Raw genomic sequence first — 10,383 nt, 5'->3', positions numbered from 1 at the left:
TTAACTGATGGGGAAAGTAAACTACTATATAACCAATAGGTTGAATATAGTAATACCTTAAAGTGGTATGAATAAGTGTATGCTTGAATCCAAAATAAATGAGACCAATGCCGAGCATTTCTGATATCCATATCCTATTAAATATCTGACCAGTTAGTTTTATGAATGAAAGATCTTCGTAAAAAGACGGTTGGCAAGTTGCAATAGTTACCTGAGACTGTTCACCAGTTTGGATAAAAATGAATTATGTGATTCACGTGAAATCCAGTGTATAAACAAGCACAACCTGTTTCTTGAGAGACAGAGACAGACAACGCCAATACTCTTATTTTACTGCTGGTTGTACAGTTTTATTCTGTTGGATTAAAATAGAATTTACTCATCGACCTTTGTCTGCCTCTCAATTCAGTTTTAAAGACAGTATTGACGTGGAAGGTAGAAAATACATTTTCTTAGTTCCCTTCCACCTCCCAAATTGCTGTCATGTTGAATAAGACATCTGAAAGAGCTGAGCATTTGACTTAAACGAATTAATTAAATGAATAAATATTAGGCACAGTTGTGACACATTTTATTATAATTAGTTGGGAATGTCAGTAGTGAAGTACTTTTTTTAAAACACAAATACATATGAGTTTATTTAATTTTCGTTACGGAGCCTACCTTTAATGACGTTAGATACAAGTGAACTCCAACCGATGAGCGGCAGCATTACCAACATAGCGCACACTGCCGGAAATCTTCAGAGAACTGGAAGAAGACGAAATCTACCGGCTTCTCTTTCTCTTCTCTGCCTCTCGTGTTGAAGGACCTTACCGAGCTACTGTACATAATGGCTAACGTTGTTGATACTAAATTATACGACATTCTTGGAGTTTCCCCAACTGCCACCGAGAATGAGCTGAAAAAGGTAGATATTTTCGAAATACGTTTTTATTTGATTTTAAAATTGAATTATGTACATTGAGATTCTAACTCCTTGTTTCAGGAAATTGCATTAGCTTGTTAGCAATGCATAAACCATAATCGAGCGAGCTAGCAGCTAGTCTAGTGCTAGGTAGCTCCAAATAGCGAGCTATTCAAATTGGAATAGGTGTATTTGCTGGAAGTACTGTACTTATGTTCGTAAATGTGTCCACTACTATGGAAGAGTTAGCTGTTATGTAACGTGAAGCGTTTGAGTTTTGGATGGTTAGCATTGTTCGTGTGTTAGTTTGGTTTTTACATGTTTACTTTTTTGTTCGGTCTGTAACACCAACTGGCAACACTCTAGCTAGGCTAATGCAAGCTAGCAATACTCTAGCTATGCTAATGCAAGCTAGCGTTTTAGCTACCGTAAGCTACCCGTACATCGTTGCTGGGTAACTACTAGACTAGCCCAACATGTTAATAGCACCTGTAGCAGGGGCGTTAATTCTAGACAGAAGTGTTTCGCAATGTAGCGCCAAATATCAATTCAAGTATTTGCGACATACGTTGTAGTCAGGAACGGCTATTTAGGTTCCCACAAAAACAAACGCTAGACTGTCCATGGAACGTTAATTCCAGGAAATAGTCGAGACATGTATTACAAGGCGACATGCGTACAGTAGCTACTCAAGTTTAGCGCTGGTGTAGCTCGCTACAGTAGCTACCCAACATTGGTTACTTCTTAGTTTATTTCAGCCAGAAACGCTTCCACAAAATCCACTGCAACATGGTGCTAGGGAGAGATGAGCTAATGACCTATTTTAAATGGTAAAACTGAAATGTTGACACCAACTCCGTGTTTCCCCAACTTGACTCATAGCGTTGAAAATATTCTAGCACTTTCTAGAGCGCTAACGTAAGTAGCTAGTTACTCAACTCACGTGCTTGGAAATTGGTTAGCTCACAAGCCAGTTTCATGTAAATTCGCATGGTTTTGTCTACCGTCATTGGGCGAATTTAAGCATAATCTACTGAATTAATGTAGTAGTTTAATTGCATGTAGATATACTGGAGCTGTCAAATACGGTCAGTTTACTAGCTAGGTTTTTATACGGGCCGTAAGGCTAACTTAAGTAAGGCTACTGCCCAGGCCCATGTTATTGCGCACAACCGTCTGCTGTAGGTAGATCGGTTTAACCCCGGTAAACAACTCGCAAAATTGTTTTCTTTTAATTCATGGGGATGTGGTATTAATGTACTTGTATTTTCCAATCTGTTGGATGAAATATGCTTGTGATTTATTGTAGGCATACAGGAAACTGGCAAAAGAATACCACCCTGACAAAAACCCAAATGCAGGAGACAAGGTAAGAATAAAGTGCTTTACTCTTCCAGACCCGACTAAGTCTAAGAACACACAATTACATTCAGACTCAGCTACAAGAGGGAAAGGGGATGGTTGTAGTTGATGATGCTACATGGGAGCTTGTGAAGATGCATCATTAAAATCTTACTCTTCGTCTAGTTCAAGGAGATCAGCTTTGCCTATGAGGTCCTGACCAACCCAGAGAAGAAGGAACTGTATGACCGGTATGGGGAGCAGGGCTTGCGGGAAGGAGGTGGTGGAGGTGGGGGGATGGACGACATCTTCTCCCACATTTTTGGAGGAGGTCTGTTTGGCTTCATGGGCGGACAGGGACGCAGCCGGAACGGAGGAAGACGACGAGGAGAAGACATGGTTCACCCACTCAAGTTAGTAGGCCTTCCAACCCCACCCGGTAACCATGACAACCCCTAATTGCCCAGTCAGTCAATGACACTTGGCTGTCAGCTTTAGGGTGAAGACTTATTTACAAGTATGTTTAGTCAGTAGAGGAATGTAGGTTTAGTCATGTTTGTGACTGATGCAGGGGCTAGATGTTATCACTGGACATGTATTCATGGTGTTTGATTGATGGCATGTGCTGCAGGAGCTGCCAGTAGAGATGTATGGAGTCTTGTGATTCAGGAAATCAAGGCCAGGAGACTGTGCCCATCTCTTTTTATAATAGCCTGAAATCACCAGAGAACCCTCGTCCCTTGTAGAGGCACCTTCAGTACTAATAATAGCTGATTATGAGTGTTTTTCTGATCAAGCACAAGTCTCCTTGACTTTATTCACTGTTATACAGCAACAATACTGTTTCACTTATCTTTACAGCCTGACTAGCATATGAACATGTTTGCATGCCCTTTGTTTTGACAGGGTGACACTGGAAGACCTGTACAATGGTAAAACAACCAAACTACAGCTTAGCAAGAATGTCCTGTGTAGCACTTGTAATGGGTAAGTGTTTCTGTTCACTGTGCATTCACTTCTCTTCTTACCTAAATCTAGGCTTAACAGTTTAGAGTCTTGTTTTTTCTTTCTGATCACATTGTGAATATACAGTATGCACTCAGCTAGTCTCCATGGCGCTTGTAGCCACTGTTACTGTCTGGAGAGGCTGGTGTTTGGTCTCCTCAACCAAATCATAGGCCAGATTGTAAGACAGTCCCTGTTAATAACTGTATGGCTTGAGTTAGTAATACATTTATAAATTACTAAATGGACAAGCTCGATCCAAGCCACACTGTGATTGGTCCACATACTCTGACCTAACATTCCCACCATTTTTCGTCTTCCTTTCCAGTCTAATTTCCTCTGGCGTAGTCACATGCAGTGTGTTGGTGGTGGTTAAGTGGGGGTTGTGCTCAGTGATTGATTGCTCTTGTCTGTGCCTATCCCCAGCCAGGGGGGGAAGACAGGAGCTGTACAGAAGTGTGTGGCGTGCAGGGGGCGTGGCATGCGCATCATGATCAGACAGCTGGCTCCTGGGATGGTCCAGCAGATGCAGTCTGTCTGTACCGACTGCAACGGAGAAGGTGAGGGGCTCGCCTGCTGCAGGAACAGCCTGGTCTGGGTCTGTCTCCCTGGGATGTCCTCTCCACCGCCTGATGGGAGTGGAGTGGGGAACAGAAGGAGGCAAAGGCTGGCTTTTTTATGATGGATTCTGCCCACGGTGTATTAGTGGTGCAGTCAGTGTTATACTGACATACACCCATCTGCCTCTTGCACCAGCCCCGCTTCACCAGGCAGGAGGTAATCCTATCTCTTTCTTCCTCCAGGTGAGGTGATCAGTGAGAAGGATCGCTGTAAAAAGTGTGAGGGGAAGAAGGTGGTGAAGGAGGTGAAGATCCTGGAGGTCCACGTGGACAAGGGCATGAAGCACGGGCAGAAGATCACCTTCGGGGGAGAGGCTGACCAGGCGCCGGGGGTAGAGCCTGGAGACATAGTCCTGGTCCTGCAGGAGAAAGAACACGAGGTACGCAACCACCACTGACATACCAGTACTGTCTACCTTCTGTCTCAGAATAGAGCACAAGATATCGATAGCACTACTGCTGACATCAGCGGCTTTCGGTATCATAACAGTACTGTGATGTACTAGCCTGACGTTGTCATACTCATAATTCTATTCAGAATGAGTCTGAAAACCCTCCGTTGGGCTGTGACTGTGGGGCGTGTTTCAACCAAACCTGTAAAACAAATGCCTCTTCGCTCAATTGGATAGACCTACAACCAATCAGAGCAACGTAATATGTTGTTTGTTGAAAACAAGTGCAACCCAAGGGCTCTTTCGTGACGTTGTTGATTACGTTACTGTTGATCATCTGTCCATCATCGTATTAAGCCTGCCCTGGCAATTTCATTTCTCCACCCAGATCCTGGTTTTATATAATTGTTCACAATACGAGACCCTCCAGACCCAACTTCCCGATCAAATTTTTTTGTGGGAGGGGAGAAGTTGGGCTGGCAGCCAGGCTAGTGATGTACAGGACAACCTGTTGAAACAACCTATCTCCCTGTCCCGGAGAGTCTGAATGGCCTCAGACTAAGGCAGGCTGGGTAACACTGCTAAACCACATGCCATGCCTTTTCTTACCTATAGAAAAAGGATATCTTGCTTGGTTGCAAATGTTTTAAATGTACTTTTTCTACTAGTGTATATGTAACCAAGTTGAATTGGTTAAACTCATGCCCAATAATAAATACAGCCCACCTGTGCCAGCAGAGCTAGTGTTATGGTGGTGTAGCAGGCTACCGTGGTGTTGACAGGTGGTTGTTGAGTTTGTAAGGCAGAGGACTTGGAGCCCAGCAGTGTTCTTTAATACTGACAAATGACACCTTTGACATGTGTAATTGACTTAATAGTGTGTGCCTAACTGCCTATCAATACAAATGTTCAAATTGACCAATGATTGTCAAATGTTGCCTTCCCCCCCCCTGCCCTCTGGAATGAGGTTTAGGGTTAGATGAAACTCCTTGTTGGATCAGAATGTGTTGGTCCTTGACAGTAAGGGTGGTGTGTGTGTGCATGTGTGCACGTACAGCACTGTGTGTGTGGTCTGAGGCTAGTGGTGACTGTTGAGTGGAAGTTGATTGGTGGAACAAAAGGCACCAGCTGTCTGGGGGGGGAGGTCATCCACACTGTCAGGAAGTAGCAGGTTTCTTTGTCAGCACTTATAGACTGTAGTACACAGAACTGGCTTAGTGTCTGGCTTGTTGTGTTGATATCACATTCATGGGCTGCATGACCAATGCTTTAGATGTTTTGACTTGGTAGTCTGTAGGGAGAAAGATCATTGAAGAGCCACAATCTAATCCACTGGAGTGCGTAAATATGGATGGATGGATGGAATACTCCCGACATGGTAACACAGTGGAGTCATGACCTACCTTGATCCGTGGCACATGATTGGGATGCTGTTCAGTGTGTCCAAATACTTGGTAATCCAGTTTCCAGTCCCATCCTGCCCCCCCCCCGACCCCGCCGAGCCCTGTGGCATGTGTGTCAATACTCTAGACTAATACTAGTCACAAGTGGAGAGGCTGGCCCAGTGGGATTTAATCCTGTAGCCAGCCGTGGCTGGGCCTAGCCTGCTCTAGTACTGGGCTGGTCCCCTCAGCCCTTGGTGTCGAAAAGGTGTGTTTATTGACCGAGGTGAAGTTAGTTTCATATACAACATTTCTCACATTCGGAAGATGATACTTTGCGGCTTCGCGTTAGAGACCGGGTGAAAACAACCCATACCATTTTTATGAATGTAAAACCTCAATGTATTATAATATTTTTTGGAATATAAAACCTCAAACAGATACCAGAGTATCTTAACAATGTCTTGTATACTTCCACAGCCTTTTACTTTTGCAATGAAGTTTCAAATAAAATCATAGAAAATCACTTACCTTTGAAAATAGCTTAATCCTGGCAAATGGCAAAATTTTCTTTTTTCAAAATTGTCAGATGTTGCATATACACAAAATGTTTCTAAAAGTCTGGCCTATTTCCACAACCTTTCAATTTTCACAAATGTTTAAAAAAAAACTCAAATAAATTGCTCATCTCTGAAAATAGCATTAAATCCACGCTAATATTATTAACTTTCAAAATTGTGTGCCTGTTTGTGCACATTCTAAAGATTTTTTGCACTGTGAATTTGAACTGTCAGTTCTGTTTTTGAATAAACGGTTCGAAATCAAAGCTTTTGTTTTTTTTTATCCGATTCATCGATTAATCTGAAAAAATTTGAGTCACATTAAAGAGACAGATTTGAGACAGATTAAACGATTACTAAAATAATCGTTCGTTCATCCCTAATTCTCATTTAGAGATGAATGGTCAAACGTTTATTGGAATAGAACATGGATGAGGGTAAAAAGGTGTGTGTGTGTGTGTGTGTGTGATTGAGTTTTGGGCTGTTCTATGACATCTGACTGTGTAACCCTGTTCTTCTCAGACTTACAGACGAGACGCCCACGACCTCCACATGACCCACAAGATCGGACTGGTGGAAGCTCTCTGTGGGTTCCAGTTCACACTGAAACACTTAGACGCCAGACAGATCGTAGTCAAGTATCCCGCTGGCAAAGTAATCGAGCCAGGTAAGTGTGTCTGCTGAGGGGAACTAGAGAAATACTGGAGATCCTGGCCAGAGGTTATTCAGATCACGGTCTGCAGATCAATAAATTAGCAGGGCAGGTTGAACATGTGTAAATCATGTGCGTAGTAGTTGTAATAATGATCGCTGTTTGGTGTCCCAGGCTCCATCAGGGTGGTGAGAGGCGAGGGCATGCCCCAGTACCGTAACCCCTTTGAGAAAGGAGACCTCTACATCAAGTTTGATGTCCAGTTCCCAGACAACAACTGGATCAGCTCAGAGAAGCTCACGGTAAGGCCTCATGGCTGGGAGTGTCCTGCAATCAATCTGTTGTTGTATTTATTATCTAGGAGGGTCTTGGTTGACTGTGATTACTGGTACTGGCTGTAGCGTCCAGGATGTAGGGGGGTTATTAACACCACTAATGCTAGTCCTTGCATAAATCAAGAGGCTTTATGCACCAGGTCTTATTTAGGGGTGAATCTCAGTCTTTGTATGATAATCCCTGATTCTGAGATTAGATGTGGCCCTGGGTATAATTTAAACACTTAGGGATGGTGGAACAAAGGAACCTGGCCCAGCCCCCTGCTCCAGTACCCATGCTGCTGTGCTCTGTGTAACCCTTCCCCAGGAGCTGGAGGACCTGCTGCCCACGCGCTCTGAAGCTCCCATCGTGTCTGGGGACGCTGAAGAGGTGGACCTGCAGGACTACGACAACAGCCAGGGCACGTCCGGAGGCGGCCGGCGCGAGGCCTACAACGATAGCTCGGACGAGGAAGGGGGCCACCACGGCCCTGGGGTCCAGTGTGCGCACCAGTAACAGCTCTTCTCGCCCCCCCCCCACACACACACACACACAGGGGAGTGTGTATGAGTTGCACAGGAGATAACACGGATGTGGTTCAGGCTTTATCTGGTTTGCCTTTTATGATAAAAGAAACATGCCCAGCCTCCCATCACCAACCCCTCCCTCCTCCCCTTCCACTCATTCCCTTGTAATAAATGCACATCATCCCCTCCCTTCCTCCTCCCCTTGTCTCCTGCTTTCTCTGTGGTGACACCAGATTAGATGGGAAGAGGTTGGTTCTTTGCTCGTTGTGTAATTTGCATTTTTGTTCTTGTAGTACTTTTACGTTAATTTAAACTAACCACACATCCGTTTGTATAAATGCAGTTTTGGAAACAGCCTCAGAACTCAAAGTTGTGGAGCTGGAAAGTGCAGGACTGACTTGAGCCCAGCTTACAAAACTCACATTTACCCACACTTTTAGGGTTTGTATGTATCTGTGCTTGATTTTTACTGCTTTACGTTTAGTAGGTTTTTACTTTTTTGGTTTCCATTTTTAATTGGAACAAGACAATATTGTGTATAAGAACTGATTGTCAGTAAGCTTTATATCAGCTGCTGTGCTACAAAGTGGTGTGTCAAAACAAGATTGACAATAAATGATTTCATTAGTAAATGGCCTGTATCTGTGCATAGCCCAGGTGCATGTAGAAGCCCACTTTAGCTCCTGCGCTGACTAAACATCCAATCAAATGAGTGAATAAATAGCATCATACTTACGTGAAAAGGTCATGAAGCTGTTCAATAAAATGTTCTTTAAAATCTGAAACCATTGCTCTGAGTGTTTGGAAGTACCAACATTGTCTTGCAAGAATTAAGTGGTTATTCTGTATTGCATTGACAGGTTAGTATACAAACAAGGTGAACAACTGCTATCATGTTGCAGCAGGATTGAGGGAACACTAGAACAGGGGTGGGCAATCCTCAAGTGCCACTGTCCTTCATGTTTTAGATGTTTCCCTGCAACACACCTGATTCAAATGAATCGTCATCAGCAGGCTACTGCAGAGATGGATATCGACCCACTCATTTGAATCAGGTGTGTTGGAGCATGGAAACATCTAAAAAAGGCAGGACGGGGCCCTGAGGACCAGGGTTGGGAACCACTGGCCGAGGAGACACCTCACCTCTCTTGGTTGTGGTTGAGGCACATCATGCGATTTTTTGTTGTTGATAGCCTTCTGAAACGAGAACAAATATACCATAGTGTACATTCCTGAAATCAGTGCACTACCACAAAATTGGGATTTCTTGGTACTAAACTCTCAAAACCGACAAAGGAATGCCAATGATGCTGGTTAAAACCATAACCGGTTCTGCCGCTGGATGGATAGTCACTGATATCTGCAGACTAACAGTTGGACATTTACAATGGTTTCAATTTTTAATTCAAGCGTTTAGGGGCACGCATGTTTGTGTGCAGTAACTGATAACATGAGTTATAATACGATACAGATTTGTTAAGAGAACGTTTACCTCCTTTCCCACTGGGCGTCGTGGAGAATGGCTGACATTTCAGGGAGACATTGTTACATTACATGGCAGAATTGAGCGAGGTGAAGTACGTTACTTTCATGTTCGACATTCGTCTCACATTCGATAAACGCTAGTTTGCAGCGTCGCGTTAGGGACCGTGTTTAAACTACCCATACAATTTTGAAGAATTATGACTTCTATTTTTTTATGAAAAACCTCAAACGGACACTAACGTATTCTAACAATGTCTGGTATGCCCACAGCCTTTACTTTTTCAATTACATTTCAAACAAAATGATAAAAAATCTATAAAAATAGTTTAATCCTCAAAAAATCTCAAAGATACACCAGATTCTAATTTAGTCTGGCCTACTTCCACAACCTTAACATTTCCAATTAAATTACAAACAATTCAAATAAATCGCTAATTTCTTAATACCACAAAAAATCCACGATAGCTAACCTTTTCAAAATTGTGTGTATATCTGAGATGTTTCAGTACAGTAGTAAGGTTATTAAGATTATCAGGGATTTTGTGATATTTTCAGATGAGTAATTTTCTATCATTTTGTTTGAAGCTTAATTGAAAATGTAAAGGTTGTGGAAGTAGACCAGACTATTAGAATAATCCGGTGTATATTTTAGATTTTGACACCATTTTGAAAGTTATTTTTCAGAGATCTGATAAGATTTCAAAGAAGGCTGGGGAAGTAGCCTATAACAGACATTGTTAGAATTCTTTGGTGTCAATTCGAGGTTTTATATTCATAAAATCATTATAAGACTCAATTTATCTTGTATGGGTACTTTTCAACCGGTCCCTAACGCGACGCTTTAAAGTCGCGTGAGACGAATGTCGAATATGAAACAAACTTCACCTGGGTAGGATGTTGATGTTACAGTGAATGTCCACTAAATGGCAGTGTTTCACCATGAATAATATTCCTAAAAATTATTTTTTACCGTAATGGCGATTACTTTTCCAGCCAACATCTCATCCAAATAGATAATAATCATCTATAAACTTAAAGATGTAGGAATTAGCCTACAAAACTGATTAGGAGTACATTTAACAATGCAATAATAGTAGTAATGCATTCCATCAGTTCCCCTGTCTACCACGTTTGTTGACACCATCTCACCATCTGCGGCCTTGTGCTGTGGGATAATAAGGTGACTGTTCAGTAAAT

At 42.6% G+C, this 10,383-nt stretch overlaps 1 protein-coding gene across 1 annotated transcript; it reads left to right on the top strand.

The window, feature by feature from the left end:
• Positions 1-736: 736 nt before the first annotated feature.
• On the top strand, positions 737-8,486 carry dnaja2a (DnaJ heat shock protein family (Hsp40) member A2a). Its single transcript, XM_084682515.1, has 9 exons — positions 737-910; positions 2,217-2,276; positions 2,435-2,661; positions 3,155-3,235; positions 3,680-3,813; positions 4,057-4,253; positions 6,730-6,874; positions 7,034-7,161; positions 7,502-8,486. The coding sequence occupies exons 1-9, from the start codon at positions 833-835 to the stop codon at positions 7,688-7,690; spliced, it is 1,239 nt and encodes a 412-aa protein (XP_084538641.1). The 5' UTR covers positions 737-832; the 3' UTR covers positions 7,691-8,486.
• The last annotated feature ends 1,897 nt before the right edge of the window (positions 8,487-10,383 follow it).

This window comes from Hypomesus nipponensis, chromosome 19 (genome assembly GCF_054491055.1).
Source record: "Hypomesus nipponensis isolate SF chromosome 19, ASM5449105v1, whole genome shotgun sequence".
Taxonomy (NCBI): Eukaryota; Metazoa; Chordata; class Actinopteri; order Osmeriformes; family Osmeridae; genus Hypomesus; species Hypomesus nipponensis.
Note: the sequence above shows the minus strand (reverse complement) of the source record. Positions and strands in the feature narration are given on the sequence as shown.

What these genes read in the sequence shown, in the direction of transcription:
- dnaja2a (XM_084682515.1), top strand. Translation starts at nt 833, where the DNA reads ATGGCTAACGTTGTTGATACTAAATTATACGACATTCTTGGAGTTTCC. An exon ending in ACCCAAATGCAGGAGACAAG is followed by an intron (nt 2,277 to 2,434) that starts GTAAGAATAAAG and finishes CTCTTCGTCTAG; the next exon opens with TTCAAGGAGATCAGCTTTGC. An exon ending in CTGTGTAGCACTTGTAATGG is followed by an intron (nt 3,236 to 3,679) that starts GTAAGTGTTTCT and finishes GCCTATCCCCAG; the next exon opens with CCAGGGGGGGAAGACAGGAG.